General features: G+C 68.4%; 1 protein-coding gene across 5 annotated transcripts; it reads right to left on the reverse strand.

Moving 5' to 3' along the window:
• Positions 1-469: 469 nt before the first annotated feature.
• Positions 470-17,943, reverse strand: KIF5A (kinesin family member 5A). 5 transcript variants are annotated; one of them, XM_068921464.1, is made up of 30 exons: positions 17,741-17,943; positions 17,025-17,182; positions 14,513-14,600; positions 14,105-14,178; positions 13,894-13,998; positions 13,709-13,757; positions 13,425-13,480; positions 13,225-13,312; positions 12,684-12,808; positions 12,107-12,211; positions 11,838-11,986; positions 11,415-11,563; positions 11,078-11,286; positions 10,776-10,844; positions 10,190-10,396; positions 9,120-9,266; positions 8,487-8,675; positions 7,597-7,714; positions 7,389-7,456; positions 7,126-7,235; positions 6,778-6,879; positions 5,910-5,970; positions 5,740-5,811; positions 5,025-5,129; positions 4,157-4,391; positions 2,221-2,350; positions 1,929-1,999; positions 1,789-1,816; positions 1,471-1,566; positions 470-914 (listed from the first exon to the last, which is right to left on the reverse strand). In XM_068921464.1, the coding sequence occupies exons 2-29, from the start codon at positions 17,151-17,153 to the stop codon at positions 1,488-1,490; spliced, it is 3,117 nt and encodes a 1,038-aa protein (XP_068777565.1). In that variant the 5' UTR covers positions 17,154-17,182; positions 17,741-17,943; the 3' UTR covers positions 470-914; positions 1,471-1,487. The 5 variants fall into 5 exon arrangements, with proteins under 5 accessions (XP_068777565.1, XP_068777564.1, XP_068777566.1 ...); XM_068921463.1 differs by having other exon boundaries at positions 17,487-17,943; XM_068921465.1 differs by having other exon boundaries at positions 7,126-7,232; positions 17,025-17,943.
• Between the last annotated feature and the right edge of the window lie 558 nt (positions 17,944-18,501).

An 18,501-nucleotide genomic window follows, 5' to 3' on the forward strand; every position in this document is an offset into this window, starting at 1 on the left:
GCATGTTCCCCATAGGGGTGCTGTGTCCTTCCCATAGGGATGCTGTGTCCTCCCCATAGGGGTACTGCACGATCCCTATAGGGGTGCTGCGTGTTCCCCATAGGGATGCTGTGTCCTCCCCATAGGGGTACTGCACAATCCCCATAGGGGTGCTGCGTGTTCCCCATAGGGGTGCTGTATCCTCCCCATAGGGGTGCTGTGTCCTCCCCATAGGGGTACTGCACAATCCCCATAAGGGTGCTGCGTGTTCCCCATAGGGGTGCCCAGGGGAGCACTGTGCGGGCCCCTCCATACTTCCCGGCCGTCCCCAGAGCGGCGCCTACGGGGGTGACGAGGACGCGGCCCCCCCCCCCAGCCCCCCAAGCCCCACGGAGGCCGGCGCCAGCATCGCTTTCCTTTATTGACCTCGGCGCTTCCAGTTCGGCGCCTCGGCGGGGCGCGACGGCGGGTGGCGCATGCAGCAGGGGGGGCGGGGGGGCGGCGAGGACGGGGACCCCCGACCCCACGCTCGGGGGGTGGGGGGGGCACCTCCCTGAGCACCCCCAAAGCGCCCTCCACCCTGCAGCGTGGGTTTGGGGGGGGTCCCAACCTGGCTGAGCCCTTGCAGCCACCCAATGGGGTGTGCAGGGCTTGGGGGGGGTGCTCGCCCCCCATTTGGGGGGGGGCGACCCCCCCAACATTCCTCCGCCGTTGGGCTTAAGGCATCTCGAGCGGGCCCTGGGCGGCCCCCTCCCTCCCCGCCGGGGGGGGCAGGTTCCCCCTGGGGTGCAGGCGGCGCCCCCCCCCCAGCTGGGATGGGGGGGGCAGGTCCCCGGGGTGCGGGCGGCCCCCCCGCCGTGGGGCAGGTGGGGGGTGAGCGCAGCGGTGGCGGCGAGCACACAGGACACGGAGAGCGGCACCGAGGCATGCGGGACCTGTGGGGCGAGACAGGGCTGGGGGGGGGGCGGGATGCGGACCCCCACCCCTAACCCTGTGCCATCCCCTCGACCCCCGCTTCAATCCTGCCGGGGCACCTCTGCGGACCCCCATGCGCCTTGAGCTTCCCGGGGATGGGGGGGTCCTCTAGGGATATGGGGGGGTTGTTCCCAGGGGATGGGGGTCCCAGGGAGGGGTGCGGGGTCCTCGAGGGAAATCTAAGGGATGGGGGGGCCTGGGGAGATGTGGGGGGCCCCCAGAGGATAGGAGGGTCCTCCAGGGATGTGGGGGGGATCCAAGAGGTGGGAGGGGGGGTTCCCAGGGGATGAGGGGGGGGTCCCAGGGAAATGTCGGGGGTCCTCAAGGGATGCGGGGGTCCCCAGAGGATGGGGGGGAAATCCCTGGGAGGGTCCTGGGGGGGGGGCTGCAGAAGGGTCCCCAGGGAGATGGAGGGGCTCCGGGGGGGGTCTGCAGGGTCCCTGAGCAATACAAGGGTCCCCAGGGGGATGTGGGGTCTCCAAGGGGATGTGGAGGGTCCCGGGGGGTCCCCAGTACCTGGCAGTGGGGGGGCATTAGCTGGCGGCGGTCTCCTGGCGCAGCGGGAACAGCTTGGATTGCTCCTCGGCTTCGCACGCGCAGGAGAGGTCGCTCCTGGAGGGTGGCGGGGGGGGGTCAGCCCAGCTGGTCCCCCCAAACCAGCCCCCCAAACCAGAACCCCAGCAGCCTGCAGCCCCCCTGCTTGGGGCTAACCTGAGCCCCCCCCAGCTTTGGGGTCCCCCTTGGGCCCCTGGTCCTGGCTCTGGGGGTCTCCAGCTCCCCTGACCCCCCCATCTACCCCCAGCACCCTGTGTCCCCCCCCCAGCACCCCCTTACCTGTTATCATTGATGTCTGTCACGTTCCCTGCAAGAAAGAGCAGCAGCTCCAGGGGGGGCATGGGGAGACCCCCCCCCCACCGTGCTCCCCTCCCCCCCCCAGTGCAGGGCCCCCCCGGCCCCTCCCCAGCTCCCCTCACCATTGTCCACGTTGAGCTGCTGGTAGGCGGCCGGGGGGCTGCTGGAGACCGTGCTGGAGCCGTTGGCGAAGCTGGGGGGGGGCACGGGGAGGGGGTGACACCCGCCGTGAGACCCACCGGCCGCTGCTGGCACCCCGGTCCCCCTGTGACCCCCCCCAAAAACCCATAACCCCTGTTCATCCTCCCTCTCCATCCCCCGCAAACCCTGCTGCCCCCCAAAAACCTGCCCCCTCCATCCCCCCAAAACCCACTGCCCCCCCCAACCTGCCCCCCCCACAACTCCCTCACTCACTAGCCCTGGGGGCCTGGGCCGGGGTAGCCCTGGAAGAGGCTGTTGGTGTAGCTGAGCCCCTCGGAGCTGCGGGCACCCGAGGGTGCTGTGGGCGACGTCGCGGGCGCCTGCCCCGGCCGCACTGGCTTGGCTGCGGGGAACGTGGGGCTCAGGGTGCTGCGTGTCGGGGTGCACCCGTACCCCCAGCGCCCTGGCTGCGCCATGCACGGGGCGCGGTGCCAATCCCCGCGCACCCCAGCGCGTGCCAGTGCTCTGTCCCCGTGCAACCCAGTGCATCCCAGTTCCCTGCAGCCGTGCACCCAGTGCATCCCAGCCCCGTGTCCCCGTGCACCCAGTGCATGCCAGCACTGTGTCCCCATGCACCCAGTGCATGCCAGCACATCCAGCCCCATGCACCCAGCACATCCAGCCCCCCGTCCCCATGCCCCCAGCACATCCAGCCCCCTGTCCCCATGCACCCAGCACTTCCAGCCCCCCATCCCCATGCACCCAGCACATCCAGCCCCCCGTCCCCATGCCCCCAGCACATCCCAGCCCCCCATCCCCGTGCACCCAGCACATCCAGCCCCCCGTCCCCATGCCCCCAGCACATCCAGCCCCCTGTCCCCATGCACCCAGCACTTCCAGCCCCCCATCCCCATGCCCCCAGCACATCCAGCCCCCCATCCCCATGCCCCCAGCACTTCCAGCCCCCCGTCCCCATGCCCCCAGCACATCCCAGCCCCCCATCCCCGTGCACCCAGCACATCCAGCCCCCCGTCCCCATGCACCCAGCACATCCCAGCCCCCCATCCCCATGCACCCAGCACATCCAGCCCCCTGTCCCCATGCACCCAGCACATCCCAGCCCCCCATCCCCGTGCACCCAGCACATCCAGCCCCCCGTCCCCGTGCACCCAGCACATCCAGCCCCCCGTCCCCATGCCCCCAGCACATCCAGCCCCCTGTCCCCATGCACCCAGCACTTCCAGCCCCCCATCCCCATGCCCCCAGCACATCCAGCCCCCCATCCCCATGCCCCCAGCACTTCCAGCCCCCCGTCCCCATGCCCCCAGCACATCCCAGCCCCCCATCCCCGTGCACCCAGCACATCCAGCCCCCCGTCCCCATGCACCCAGCACATCCCAGCCCCCCATCCCCATGCACCCAGCACTTCCAGCCCCCCATCCCCATGCCCCCAGCACATCCAGCCCCCCATCCCCATGCCCCCAGCACTTCCAGCCCCCCGTCCCCATGCACCCAGCACTTCCAGCCCCCCATCCCCATGCCCCCAGCACTTCCAGCCCCCCGTCCCCATGCCCCCAGCACATCCCAGCCCCCCATCCCCGTGCACCCAGCACATCCAGCCCCCCGTCCCCATGCACCCAGCACATCCCAGCCCCCCATCCCCATGCACCCAGCACATCCAGCCCCCTGTCCCCATGCACCCAGCACATCCCAGCCCCCCATCCCCGTGCACCCAGCACATCCAGCCCCCCGTCCCCGTGCACCCAGCACATCCAGCCCCCCGTCCCCATGCCCCCAGCACATCCAGCCCCCCGTCCCCATGCCCCCAGCACATCCAGCCCCCCATCCCCATGCACCCAGCGCATCTCAGCACATCCAGCCCCCCGTCCCCATGCACCCAGCACTTCCAGCCCCCCATCCCCATGCACCCAGCGCATCTCAGCACATCCAGCCCCCCGTCCCCATGCACCCAGCACTTCCAGCCCCCCGTCCCCATGCACCCAGCACTTCCAGCCCCCCGTCCCCATGCACCCAACGCATCTCAGCACATCCAGCCCCCCATCCCCATGCCCCCAGCACATCCAGCCCCCCGTCCCCATGCACCCAGCGCATCTCAGCACATCCAGCCCCCCGTCCCCATGCACCCAGCGCATCTCAGCACATCCAGCCCCCCATCCCCATGCACCCAGCGCACCCCCTCCAGTCCCACCCCTGGCCGGCGCCGCACCGATGTGGGCGTTGTGGGCGTGCTTGGCGGCCCCCTTGGCCCGCACGGCCTCCTTGATGCGGTCCACCTCCTGCTGGTAGCGGCGCTTGTCCTTGAGGGCCCCTTCCTTGGCCTCCCTCAGGGCCCCCTCCAGGGCCTGAACTCGCGCAGCCGTAGCCCGAAGGCGTTTCTCCAGCTTCGGAAGCTCGCAGCGCAGATCTGCATTGTCACGAACCAGCTGGGCGCCCCCCCGCGCCGGTCAGCACCCCGCCAGGCGGTACCCGCCGGCGCCCATCGCCCCATCCCGGCTCTGGGGGGGGGGGATGTCCCAGCCTGCCACTTCCCCCCCCCACTCCCCAAGTCATGCCGGCCCCATGGCAGCCCCCGGAGGTGGGGAGGGAGGGGGTCCCAGCCCTTCCTTCTCCCCAGCAGTGGGTGCATGCGGGGTGGGGGGGCCGTGACGGTGAAGCGGGGGGGGGGCAGAGCCAAGCAGAGGTGCAGCAGTGCTGGCGGAGGGGGGCTGGGGCAGTGCCCCCCCCCCCACCAAAATGGGTAGGGAGGGCAGCTGGGTGCCCGCGGGTGCTGTGACGAGGGGGCCACGCGGTACCTTGGACACCCAGAGATCCAGCTAGGGAGGAGGCAGCGAGGGGGGGGGGGCAACAGAGCAGGGGTCAGCGCGGCCCTCCCCCCTCCCCAAATCGCCAGTGCCCCCCACGGATTGGGGGAGGGGGGCAGGCTGGGGGGGGGGCAAAGCCATCCCCTGCCTGGGATGGAGCAAGGGGGGGTGATGGCAAGGGAGGGGGAGGGTGGGAGCGGCATTTTGGGGGGGGGGGAGGCGAAGGGGGTGCCGGCCCCCCCTCCCCGGGCCCACCTGTTTGTGAACCTTTGTAAGCTGCTCCAGGTTGTTCTCAAGAAAGGAAATCTTCTGCTTCTGGGAGTGGAGCCCCCCACTGTCCTCGGGCTCCAGCTCTGCGCTCTGGGGGGGGGGCCGACGTCAGCGCGGGGACCCCCCGCTGCCCCCCGGCACCGGCAGCCCCGTCCACGGCTTGCTCTGACCCCCCCACCCCTGCCTGACCCCCCCCACCTCGGTTTATAGCATATTGCTGCCTCCTTTCCCCCTGCTTTTTCTGCCCTGCTGCCCTTCCCTGGCCTCCCCCTCCCCGATTTCTGCCCCCCCCTCGATTTTCGTCCCCCGTCGGTCCCCGATTTCTGTCCCCCGTCGCCCCCTCATTTCCACCCTCTGATTTCCACCTGCTGTCACCCCCCGATTTCCACCCCGTCGCCCCCCCAGTTTCCGCACCCCCCCAATTTCCACCCCTCAATTTCTACCCCCCAATTTCCACCCCTCGATTTCTGCCCCCCAGTTTCCACCCCCCAATTTCCATCCCCTGATTTCCACCCCCTGATTTCCACCCTGTCACCCCCTAATTTCCACCTGCCGTCGCCCCCCAATTTCCACCCCCCAATTTCCTCCGCTGTCGCCTCCTGATTTTCACCCTCTGATTTCCACCTCCGTCGCCCCCCCGATTTCCACCCCCCTGATTTCGCCCCCCCGATTTCCACCCCCCCCGATTTCTGCTGCTCACTTTCTTGACTCGAGTCGTGACGTCTTGAACAAACAGCTTGCGCAGGTTGTGGAGGGTCTGGAGTTCACGGGCCTGGGGGGGGGCAAATGGGGGTGAGCGGGGGGCTGCACAGCCACCCTCAGCCCCCCCGAACCTCCTGGACCCCCCCAGACCCCCCTCCCTGCACCTACCACGGTCTCCTCCAGCCCCTTGAGGTCCTGCTTGGACTGCTCGTGGCGCTCGTAGAGAAATCTGGCGGGGAGATGAAGGGGTCAGGGGGGCTTGGCGGAGGGCACCCAGGGGTCTCGGGGGCTCCCGAGGGCTCCAAGGGTGCTGGGTGAGGGGGCTCAGGGGTCTGGAGGGGGGGTGTTGCAGGCTCCTGGGCTCCCATGAGTGTCTCAGGGATGCTGGGGGGCTCTGGGGGTCCCTGGGAGGTGCTGGGGGTGTCGTGGGGCTCCTGGGGGGGGTTCCAGGGGTGCTGGAGATGTCCCAGGGTCCCAAGGGGTCTTCAGAGGTCCCAAGGAGTCCCAGGGCTCCCAGGGGTCTTAGGGGATCCCAAGGAGGTCCTGGGGTCTTGGGGGGATGTCCCAGGGCTCCCAGGGGTGTCTGGGGTAGTGTCCCAGGTCTCCCAGGGGTCTTAGGGGGTCCCAAGGAGGTCCTGGGGTCTGGAGGGGGGGGTCCCAGGGCTCCCAGGGGTGTTGCAGGGTACTGAGGATGTCCTCTGCTCCTGGAGAAGTCGGGGGGGGTCCCAAGGAGTGCTAGGGCTCCTGGGAACCTCTGAGGGTCCCAGGGGGGTCCTGGGGGTGTCACAAGACTCCTGGGGGGGCGTTGGGGGATCCCAGAGGGTCCCAGGGTGCTGTCGATGTCCCAGGTCCCCAAGGGGGTAGTGGGGGGGTCCTGGGGTCTGCAGTATGTTGCAGGGCTCCTGGGGGAGCTGGGGAGGGGGGATCACAAGGAGTCCCAGGGCTATCAGAGGTCTTGGTGGGGTGGGAGTGAGGGGGGGAAATCCCAGAGGGTCCCAGGGGACCCTGAGGGTGCTGGGGCGCGGGGGGGTCTCACGTGAGCTCCTGCAGCCGGGCGGCCTTGGCCCGCTCCTCGCCCCGCAGCGCCTCGTGCTCCGCTCGCAGCTTCTCCAGCTCCAGCTCCAGCTTCTGGTTGAGGCTGCGGGAGAGACGGGATGTCGGGCACGGACAGCGGGCCGGGGTCCGGACGGACGGACGGATGGATGGGCCGAGCATCCCCCACCCACCGCCCGCCGGGCTGGTGAGCGACGGGGCCGCTGCAGGGACGGGGACAGGAGCAGGGCTGGCCTTCACGCCTGGGTGGATGCAGGGACGGGGGACGGGGACAAGGACGGGGATGGGGACCGAGCTGGTGGCCCCAGGGTGCGGGGTGGGTTTCGCTCACTCTCGCAGCTCGTCGATGGTTTTCTGCTTCTCGTTGATCTCGTCGCGCAGCCGGGCCAGCTGCTTGTGCTGAGCCTCGCGGTGGCTCTCCAGCTGCAGCTCCAGCGCCTTCTGCAGGGGCCGAGAGCTCAGCGCCACGGACCCCAAGACCCCCCCCCGGGACCCCCAGCACCCACCTGCACCCTGGGGCCACCCAACACCCGCCCCCCACCATACCCCCTCCGCCGGGGACCCCCGACCGCCCCCAACCCAGCACCTGCTCACCTTGACCTCATCCGTGTCCTGAGTCTCATCCTGCTCTCCGTCCTTCACGGCCACCTCGTGAGCCGTCTCTGCGGGGCAGAGCTGAGGTTGGCGGGGACGAGCTGGGGGCCACTGGGACCCCCACCCAACCCCGCCCTGCAGCCGGGCCAGCTGGTCGCCGCGTCCTGCAGCCGCCCCGGCCCCCCGCCGTGCCCCCGCCGCCACGCACCCTGGGCCTGCAGCCGGGCCAGCTCCTCGCTCAGGGCGTCGTAGGACTCCTCCAGGTGCCGCTTCTTCAGCTCCACGTTCTGCATGTACTCGGTGAGCGAGCGGATCTTCGCCTCGTGCTGCCGGACCGGCACCAGCCTCAGCCGCGGGGCCACCCGGCCACCAGCCGGCGTCAGGGGCCACCCCGTCGCGGCCATCTGGCCGGGGTTAAGGGCTACCCAGCCACTGTGGTCACCATGGCCACCCAGATGGGGTTAAGGGCCACCTGGCCACTGTGGCCACCATGGCCACCTAGCCAGGGTCAAGGGCCACCCCCAGACACTGTGGCCACCCAGCTAGGGTCAAGGACCACCCAGCCACCATAGCCACCCAGTCAGGGTCAAGGACGACCCAGCCACTCTGGCCACTCAGCTGGGGTCAGGGCCACCCAGCCACTGTGGCCACCCAGCTGGGGTCAAGGACCAGCTGGCCACTGTGGCCAACATGGCCACCTAGCCAGGGTCAGGGGCCCACCAGCCACCATGGCCACCCAGCTGGGGTCACAGCCATCTAGCCACTGTGGCCACCCAGCCAGGATCAAGGGCCACCTAGCCACTGTGGCCACCCAGCCAGGGTCAAGGGCTACCCAGCCACTGTGGCCACCCAGCTGCGGTCAAGGACCACCCAACCACTGTGACCACCCACCCAGGGTCAAGGGCCACCCAGCCACCATAGCCACCCAGCTGGGTCAGGGGCCACCCAGCTACTGCCACCAACAACGGGCCACCCACCGAGGGCCGCTGAGGCCACTGAGCTCAGGGCTCTCAAGGCCGTGACACAGCTCTCAGGGTCTGTCCAAGGGTGGTCACCCCCCCAAGGCTGGCTCCCTGCGTCCCCCCACGCCGGGCCCACCTGGGAGATGAGGAGCTGGCAGGAGGAGAGCTCCCGGCCTGTCACCTCCATCTTGCGGTGACACTCGACCTGCAGGTTCTCCAGCTGCCGGCACCGCTTCACCACCGACTTCACCTCTGACTTGATCTTGCTGATGTAGAGCCGGGCCACAGTGAACTCCTCCTCGATGGCCCCGCTCACCTCCACGGGCTGGGCACGGCACAGCACACGCGTGAGCATTGCACCGGCATGGCACACGCATGTGAGCATTGCACGGGCACGGCACGTGTGTGTGAGCATTGCAGAGGCACAGCACACGTGTGTGAGCATTGCCCGGGCATGACACGGCATGCATGAGCATTGCACGGGCACGGCACATGTGGGTGAGCATTGCATGGGCACGGTACACGTGTGAGCATTGCATGGGCACAGCCCACACATGCATGAGCATTGCACGGGCCCAGCACACGTGCATGAGCATTGCACGAGCACAGCACGGCGCGCGCACGACTACGGCACGGCACGGGCGCAGCTGTGGCATGACACAGGCACGGCCTTGAGCACGGCACGGTGCAGGCACGGCGTGGCCGGTCCCCGGCGTCCCCTTGGTGTCCCCTGCCCTGGTGCCACCCCCACCGTGGGACCCCCGCTGACCAGTTTGATCTCGCCGTTGCCCACGATGACGCTGAACTCGCTCAGGTCCTTCATGAGCCCGTTGAGCACCTCAGCCGCCCGCTTCCGCTGCTGCCCGCTGACGTCCCGCACCCGCTGCAGCTCCGTCTCCAGCGACAGCGTCGTCGCCTGCCGGCATGGCTCAGCACCCACCCTCTCGGGGACCCCCGGCGCCCCAGGGACACCCCTGCACCCTAGGGCCCCCCCTGCACCCTCTGCATCCACCTGCACCCCAGGGTCCTCCTGCTGCATCCCAGGGATGCCCCCCAGCATCTCCAGGGTCCTCCCAGCATCCTAGGCATGTCCCTGCACCCCCTTGCACCCTCAGGGACCCCCCCCCCAGCATCCTCAGGGATCCCCCCACCCAAAACCCCCAGGAAGCCCACAGCACCCAGTGGTCTCTCAGCATCTCCAGGACCCCCATCAGCACCCCGGGATCTCTCTGGGACCCCCCAGGGTCCCTCTGCATCCGTAGTACCCCCAGGACCATCTAGGCACCCCCAGGACCCCCCAGGACCCTGCAGCACCACCAGTGTCCCACCAGCACTGCCCATTGGGTGCTGGTTTGGGGTTCAGTGGGTCACGGCTCTGGGAGCTCCCTGTTTGGGTCCCAGTTTGGGGTCCGGAGGGTCCCAGTTTAGGTCTGGTTTGAGGTTTTGGGGGATCTCTCTGGGTCTCAGGTCCTGATTCAGGGCCTGAGGGTCCCGGGTCTGGGGTGAGGGTCCTAGCCTAGCTGCCTCAGTTTGGGTCTGGGGGTCCTGGTTTTGGGGACTCCTGGTTTGGGGTCTGAGGGTCCTGGTTTGGGTCTGCTTGGGGGTCCCAGCCCTGGGGATCCCAGTGTGACTCTGGAGTCCCTGCAAGGGGGGGGGTCCCAGTTCAGGGGGGGCTTGGTATGGTGACCCCAGCTGGAGAGCAGACCAGGGTACCAGTTGGCTTCCTGGTCTGGCTCCCAGGTGAGCTTCCCGTTAGGGTCCCAGTGGGGTCCTGGGTTGGGGGGGTCCCAACGACCTTCCTAGCTGGGGTCCCCGTCGGGATCCCAGCCGGGGGCTCACCTCGGTGCGGGCCAGCTCGTCGGCGAGCCGGCGGTTGTGGCGCCCGGTGTCCTCGGCCTCCTGCGCCTTGCGGTCGTAGCTGCGCGCCAGCTCCTCCAGCGCCGCCAGCACCTCGGCCACCTCGGCGCGGGCCGCCCCGTGCTCGGCCCGCAGCGCCGCCAGCTCCCGGCGTGCCGCCTCGCCGCCCCCCCGCGCCGCCGCCAGCACCTGCCGTCGCGCCCGCCGGGTCAGGGTGGGGGGGGGTCCTCGGAGGGTCCCGAGTGAGGGTGCAGAGGGCTCAGGGTAGAGGTTCCCGGGGGGAGGGGTCCCTGAGGAGGGGGGGAGTCTAGGGGGAAAAGGGTGGGGGGGGCTTGGAAAGGGTCCCCGGGGCAAGTTGAAAGGGGGTCAAGGGAAGGGACCTAGGGTGCCCCAAGGAGGTCGGGGGGGGGGTCCTGCAAGCTAGGGTGGGGGTCCCACAGTGGTCAGGTTGAGGGGTTCCAAGGAGACCCCCGAGTTGGGCTGGGGTGGTGGGTCCCATGGCCGGGGGGGGTCCAGGAGGGTCGGCTACAGGGCTGGGCAGAGGGACATGGGGGCCAGGGGGTCTCACCTCCTCCTGGTCCAGCATCTGCTGTTTGAGCTTCTCCATGATTTGGCTCTGCTGGTTGATCTCATCATCCTGGGTGGGGAGAGGGGTGTTGGTGCCACCTGGGTCCCCCGAGGGTGCCAAGGTGGCATGGGGCAATCCTGGAGGTCCCAGGGGTCCCGGGGGTATCAGGGGACCCCAGCAGCCCCTGGGCTGCTGCGTGTCCTGGTGGAGTCCCAGGCAGGGTCTCCAAGGGTCCCAAGGGATCCCGGGAAGTATCGGGGCCCTGGGGAGGGGGTCCCTGGGGGTCCTGGGAAGGCGCCCACCTTGTCATCCAGCTGCTTGTAGAGCTTGCGGATCTCCTCCTCGTACTTGCGGCGCTCCTCGTCGGAGATGTGGATGACGATGGAGGAGCTGTTGTCGTTGAGGGGTGTCTCGCTGGTGGGCTCCGGTCCCGACCCCGGCCCCTCGCCGGTGCTGGTCTCCGTCTCCGCCTCGGCCCCGCTCAGCTGCTCCGTCTCGGGCACGTCCTCCCCTGCGGACGCAGCCTCAGTTTCCCCATGCCGGGAGGAGAGGATGGGGGCAAGGGGGGGGGGCGCACCCAGCCCTTCTGCCCCCTCCCGGATGCCTGGGTCCCCCCAACCTGGGCCCCCCCACCCTCACCGCTCCGCCAGCGGCTGAGCTCGGCCTCCAGCTTGGTGATGGTCTCCTTCAGCGCCTTGTTCTTCTCCTTCTCCTTCTCGTACTTCTTCTTCCACTGCTCGGCCGTCAGCTCCAGGTTCACCGACGCTGTGTTCTTAATGGTCTTGGCCCTGGGGGGGGACAGCCCTCAGCTGGGACCCCCCCCCAGCTGCCCCTCACCAGGCAGCATCTCCCAGGGCTCCCCCAGAGCCCCCCAGCCCCAGCCACCACTCAGGGTCTACCCTGCTCCCCTCCTGGCCCTGGACCCCCCCCCCCCGTGCTGCTGCTCCCCCCTGGGGGCATCACAGGAGCCTGGCTGGGTGCAGGAGGGATGCGAGGGGTGCAGGGGGGTGCAAGGGGTGTGTTTGGGGTGCCGGGGGAGGACCCTGATGCGCCCTCCCTTACCGCTGCCCAAACATGAGGGTGGATTTGGTCTCGGCGTCGTTGTAGCTGGACGGGGAGCAGCAGATGAACATGGTGGTGCGGCAGTTCCCCCCCAGTGAGTCCTGCAGGATCCGCGTCATCTTGCTGTCCCGGTAGGGCACGTAGGCTTTCTGCGGGGGGCACAGAGGTTCAGCCGGGGGGGGTCACCACAGGGCCCCCCCTGTCCCATGGTGTGGCAGCAGGACCCCCGCCCCACGGGGCAGAGCAGGGGGAGGCCGCCGCGCTCTCACCGTGCCCTCGGCCAGGGCTGAGATGACATTGCCCAGCGCAGATAGCGACTTGTTGATGTTCTTGGCTTCGTCCAGCACGGCCCCCTCAGCCCCCGTCTTGCTGACCTGTGGGGCCGGGGTGGCTCACACGTGTCCCCCTCGCCCTCCAGGGCAGCATGTTGCCCCACGGGGCATGCTCCCCACCCCAAGGACCCAGGCAGTCAGGCAAGGCTGGCTCCACTGAGCACTGAAGGGGCCAGGATGTGGCCCCCTGCCAAAGACCCCCAGAATCCCCCATCTGAGGGATCCCACAATCCAAGGACACCCCAGGGACCCCTAGAGCCCCTTTCCCAGGGACCCCCCGAAACCCCCAACCCAGAGATGCCCCAGCCCCAGGACCCCTGGCCCAGGGATGTCCCCAGCCCCAGGGGCCCCCAGCCCAAGGACCCCAGGGACATCCTCAGCCCAGGGACTTCCCCAGCCCAAAGGTGCCCCCAACAACCCCCAACCCAGAGAACCCCCCCAGGCCCAGGGACCTCCCCAGCCCTGGGACCTCCCCAGGCACCCTTGGGTCCCCCAGCCCTGGGGGCCCCCCGACCTTCTCGCTCCCAGCCAGGTCGACCAGGTAGAGCTTCCCGCTGAGCTTCTGCTCCGTCTCCACGTTCTCCTGCTTGATGTTGATGAGGAAGATGCTGTGGCTGCGGGAGCTGTGCTCGTTCATGTCTGCAGGGCACGGGAGAGGCTGCATGCCTGCCGCATCACCCCACAGCACCCCACGGCGCCCCACGCCACTGCACTGCCCCAAGCTGCCCCATGCCGCACCGGCCCGCGGTGCCCCAGGGACCCCCACAGTACCCCAGGGACCTCTGTGGTGCTCCAGGAATCCCCATGGTGGCCCAGAGACCCCAAATCACCCTAGGGACCCCCACGGCCCCTCAGGGACTCCATGGCATCCCAAAGATCCCTGCAGCTCCCCAGTGACCCCACAGTGCCCCAGGGACCCCTATGGCCTCCTGCACAGCAGGGACCCAGCTCCCCACAGCCCCCCATGGGTCGCACAGCCACCCCCTAGAGCCCGCAGCCCATGAGCTCTCCTGCCGCCTCCCCCCCGCGGCTCTCCCTTGCCCCAGGGTGCTCACTGGTAACAGCCACGTGCCGGTTGGACTTCCCCTCGTCGATCACATCCAGGATCTCCTCGGGGCTGGACACGAAGCGCTCAGTGCAGCCCTGGGGCACAGGCAGCGGGTTAGCCTGGGGGGCCGGCCCCAGCCACCCCAAACCTCTGTGGGTGCCCCCACAGAGGGCCCCTGGCTGGGGCACCCTCCGGGAACCTCCTCACCTTGACAAAGGGAACCCGGTTCTTGTCCTCGTGCACCGACAGGTTGGTCTTGGTCACTGGAGGGGACATGGGGTGAGGGGGGCTGAGGGGGTGGGAGTGACCCCCCAGCTCTGCCTCACCACCAGAGCCTGCAGCCCCCAGCCCCACTGCCCTGTGGTCCCCTTCAGTGCTCCCAGTGATCCCCCATATCCGTCCAGTTCCTCCCAGTGCCCCTCCAGTGCTCTCCAATACCCTTCCAATGTCTCCCTGTTCCCCCTCAGTGCTCCCAGCGGCTCCCCACTCACTGTCCAGCAAGTCTCGGATCTTGTCCAGATAAATTTCAAAGTAAGACACCTGTTAGGAGGGAATTGGGGTGTAAGGGGGGGACCAGGACCTGACCCCTCTCAGTCCTCCTTCTCCCCCCAGCCCCATGAGTCCCTCAATCCTGCCAGCACCCTAGTCCCCCAGTTTTCCCAGTGCCCCTGCCCACCTTGATGTGGAACTCGAGGTTCTCGTCCATGGAGTAGATGTGGTTGAAGATGTCCTGGGCGATGCGGGGGATGATGCCCATCTGCTGGGGGTCATGCAGCTTGCCCTAGGGGTGGTGGAGGCGGTCAACTGGGGATCCCCAGCACCCAGTTCTCAGCCCAGCTGAGAGCCCCCCCAGTCCCCCAGGCTGAGCTGTCCCCAGCCCCTCTCACCTCCATGGTGTGAGTCTTGCCCGATGATGTCTGCCCATAGGCAAAGATGGTGCCATTGTAGCCAGCCAGCACATCTGCAGGGGGGATGAGAGTGGGCAGAGAGATTCTGGCACCCCTGGGACTCCAGAGACCCCCAAGAGCTCCTGGGACCCCATAGATCTTCCCAGACCCCCAGAGACCCCCCTAAGGGATCCCTAAACCCATAGAGACCTCATAGCCCCCCAGACCACCTCCAGGACTGCCAAAGACGCCCAAGAGCCCCTGAGATCCCCAAAAGGACCTCATGAACACCCCCAGAGACCTCCCAGACCTCCCCAAGACCCCTAGAGACCTCATAGACCCCCCCCGCAACAGTCCTACAGAGACTCCAGGACCCACTGGGTATCCCCAAGCCCCTCAGCCCCTCACCCTTGACGATCTGCATGGCACAGGCATGGTACACCTGCTCCTGGGTGGTGTTGGGGGGGAAGACACGGTCGAAGACATAGGGCTTGCCCTGTAGGGGGAATGGGAGGGGGTCAGTGTGCAGAAGAGCCCCCCTGCTGCCCTTATGGATGGTGCTGGTGGCAGTGTTAGATCCCGGGCTTCCCTGGGGGAACCGGTATGTTCCAGTGCGTGCCAGTAAGGGGGGTGCAGCCACCTGCTTCTCCTGGCCCCTCGTCTACCCAGCCCCATACTTCCAGACTCCCATACAGCCCCCATACAGCCTCACTCCCCTAGGCACCCAGATCCCTCTAGAGCACTCCTGCCTCTCCATGCACCCCCGATCCCCCCATATATTTCCTCATATACTCCTGATCCCTCCCAAAAATCCCTCGGATCCCCATACACCCCCAGTCCTCCAAACACTCTCAAGCCTCCCATACACCTCCCATACACTCCCAGGACCTCTATACCCCTCAGCTCCCTCATATTAGCTGTCATGCACCCCCAGCCCCCCATATACTCCCTCAGGCACACTCAGTTCCCCATATACTTCCAGACCTCACACCCGCCCTTATACAGTCTCAGCCTCCCATATACCCTCAGGCCCCCCAAATGCTCCCACAAGGACCCATGCCCCTGTATATTTCTACCCCCTCAGACCCCCCCCCAGAAACCATAAACACCCCCAGCCCCCATACATCCCCCTAGAAAACCCTAGACCCCCCCATACACCTCCTTGGACACTCCCAGCCCCCCATGCACATCCCAAACATCCCTAGATCCTCCTACACCCCCTCAAATACCCCCAGACCCCCATAGACCCCCTTGGACACCTCCAGTCCCCCCCCATACATGCCCTAGAGCACCCCCAGCCCCCCATATACTCCTCAACCCCCCCAGACCCTCCATACACCCCCTAATCATCCTCTCAGACCCCTCCAATACCCCCATACACCCCTCCAAACGCCCCCCAACCGCCCCCTCCCCCGCCGGCCGCGGGAGCTGTCCAGGCCCCGGTGCTGAACCGCCGCCGCCCGGGGGACACACAACGCACGGGGCCCAGCCGCACAACCGCACAACCACCCCCAGCACAGCCGCACAGCCCCGCACAGCCACCCCCAGCACAGCCGCACACAGCCTGCACCGCACGCCCAGCGACACAACACAGCCGGCGAGGCACAGGCACGACGCAACCAACGCAGCAACACGCAGCCGCCCTGCGCCGCACAGTCGCGCAACACAACCAGCGCAGCAACACGCAGACCCCGCCGCACACAGCCACGCAACACCCCGCGCTGACACAACCGCACCCAAACCCGACACCCCGCACCGCTACACTCCACCCTGCACTGGCACAGCCACCACTGCGACACACAGCTTCAACGGCACACAATCACACAACACCCTGCAATGCACCGGCACAGCTGTGCACCGACACAACGCCCCGCACTGCCCCGACCCGACACAGCCGCGTGGCACTGCAACACCTTGTGCGACAACACCCAACACAGCTGCACCCCCACATGACACAGCCGCAGAGCTACACAACCCCCAGGATCCCCCTGTCCCCTCCGGGGGAACCCCCTGCCCCCCCCCATGCCGGGGCTGGGGGGGGCCAGGCCGGCTGGGCCGAGGAGCCCCCCCGAACAGGAACCCCCCCCCCCGGTGCACCAGGCCCTATTATAGGGGGTTCCCAGCTCCGGTTCCAGCAGCTCCCCCCCCCCCCCCGGTACCGGGGTGGGGGGGCTGGTAGAGCCTAACAAAGGGCCGGGCAGGGCCGTGCTGCAGGGAGGATCTGCGGCAAACTGCCCCCCCCCCCCGGGCCCGATCCTGCCGGGGTGCTGAAGCACTGACACCCCCCCCCAACCCCGGGGCATCTGGGTGTCTCCACTCGCTGTAAACAGCTGCCCCGCCTCGGGGGGCACTGGGACAGACTGGGGGGACTGGGGGCACCCAGAGCCCTCAGAAGGGGAATGAGGGGTGCTGCGGGGAGGGGGGGGGAAACGCCCTGGGGGGAGCTACGAGGAGGCTGCGTCCCATCGTGCTCTGGGTCCCCTCGCTGCTGACCACACCCAGGGCGATTCCCCCTCCTTATTCCCCCCCACAGGTACCCCACTGGCTGGCTATTTCCCCCCAATCCCCCCCCTCAGCTGCCTAACCCCCCCCAATCCATGCCTCTGCTGCCTATCCTCCCCCAGGCACCCCCTCGACTGGCTATGGCCCCCCCAAATCCCCCCTGGCTGCCTATTCCCCCCAAGTACCCCCCCAGTTGACTATTTTCCCCCATATCCCCCCTCAACTGCCTACTGCCCCCCCCCAAGTACCCCTCCGGCTGCCTATCCCCTCCCAAATCCCCCTCCCAGCTGCCTATTGCCCCTTCAAGTACCCCCCCGGCTGCCTATTCCCCCCCCAATCCCACCACAGCTGGGTGGGCCGGGTCCCCCTCTGCCCCACTGGGGGGATCTGGGGTCACTGTCCCCCTCCTCACACTCACCCCCACCACGACGCTGTCGTCACCCTGGAAGACGGGCAGGAACTTGTCCCCCCGCAGGATCTCGGCCTGGTTCAGCGGCCGGAACCGGCACAGCACCTTGATGCTGCACTCGGTGCTGGGCTCCACCATGCTGGAGGGTGCCGGGGGGTCCCGGAGGACTGAGGGGGGGTCTCAAGAGGTGGGTGCTACCCAAAGGTGTGGGGTGCTGCCCAGGGATGCTGGGAGCGCCCCTGGGATGCAGGTGGTACCCGGGGATGCAGGTAGTGCCCAGGGGTGCTGGGGGCTACCCAAGGGTGTGGGGTGCCACCTGGGAGTGCAGGATGCTGCCCAGGGGCCGCGTGGTACCCAGGGGTGTGGGGTGGCACCCGGGGATGCGGGATGCTACCTAGGGGTCAGGCAGCACCCACGGATGCAGGGTGGTACCCAAGGATGCAGGATACGACCCAGGGATGTGGATGGTACCTAGGGAAGCAGGTGGTACCCAGCGGTGCAGGATGCGACCCAGGGATGCAGGATGCTGCCCAGGGATGCGGGTGGTACCCAAGGATGCAGGATGTGACCCAGAGATGTGGGATGCTCCCTAGGGGTCAGGCAGCACCCAAGGAGGCAGGATGCGACCCAGGGGTGCAGGATGCGACCCAGAGATGCAGAATGCTCCTTAGGGATCGGGCAGCGCCTAAGGATGCAGGATGCGACCGAGCGGTGCAGGGCGGTACCCAAGGATGCAGGATGCTGCCCAAGGATGCAGGGTGGTACCCGGGGATGCGGGTGGTACCCAAGGATGCAGGGTGGTAGCCGGGGATGCGAGTGGTACCCAGCAGTTCAGGATGCGACCCAGGGCCCGGCGGCGGGTGCGGGCGGCGGCCGGTGCTCGCTGCTGCCCCGTGCTCCAGTGACCGCGGCGCCGCCGCAGCCCCGGTACCAGGAGGGGGAGGCCGGGCCCCCCCGCGCACGCCCCCCCCCCCCCGTTAAGGTGGAGCCGCCCGCGGCCCTTAAGGTGGACGGAGCCGGAATGGGGAAGGGGGGCGAGGGTTCCCCCCCCCCCCCCGAGTGTATTCCCTTCCCCCAGCAAGGGCAGCCCCAGCCTTGCCACCTGCCCTCCCCAAACTGCTGATTCATCAAAGGGGGGGGGCTAGGACGCCTGGGTCCTTCTCTCAGCTGGGGAAGAGGCTGGGGGGGGGGTTAGGATGCCTGGGTCCCTTTCCCAGTGTTTGGAGGAGGGGGGCAGGACACCCGGGGGGGCCTTGACCCCACAGAGGGAGGGGGCCAGGACCCCAGCCCAAAGGCAGCACTGGCCCAGCCGCAGCCTCAAGGGCATTTACCCCCGGGGCTGGCTGCAGGGCTGGTCCCCCCCCCTTTCTCTGCCTGCCCCCCCCCCCCCGGCAGGGCATCAGCTCCCCTCCCCCCAGCCCCGGGGACCCAGGAGTCCTGACTCACGGCCCCCCCCTCCCCCAGCCTCCTCCGGGCACTTGGCAGG

The sequence above is a fragment of the Struthio camelus genome, chromosome 28, assembly GCF_040807025.1.
Source record: "Struthio camelus isolate bStrCam1 chromosome 28, bStrCam1.hap1, whole genome shotgun sequence".
NCBI classification, from domain to species: Eukaryota; Metazoa; Chordata; class Aves; order Struthioniformes; family Struthionidae; genus Struthio; species Struthio camelus.

Bases quoted from the DNA above. Each gene is read 5' to 3' on its own strand.
- KIF5A (XM_068921464.1), bottom strand. From the start codon at position 17,153: ATGGTGGAGCCCAGCACCGAGTGCAGCATCAAGGTGCTGTGCCGGTTC. The intron at 13,481-13,708 runs GTGAGTGGGGAG...TGTCCCCTCCAG, and splicing joins GATCCGAGACTTGCTGGACA to TGACCAAGACCAACCTGTCG. The intron at 11,287-11,414 runs GTGAGGGTGGGG...CTGCGTCCGCAG, and splicing joins GCTCAGCCGCTGGCGGAGCG to GGGAGGACGTGCCCGAGACG.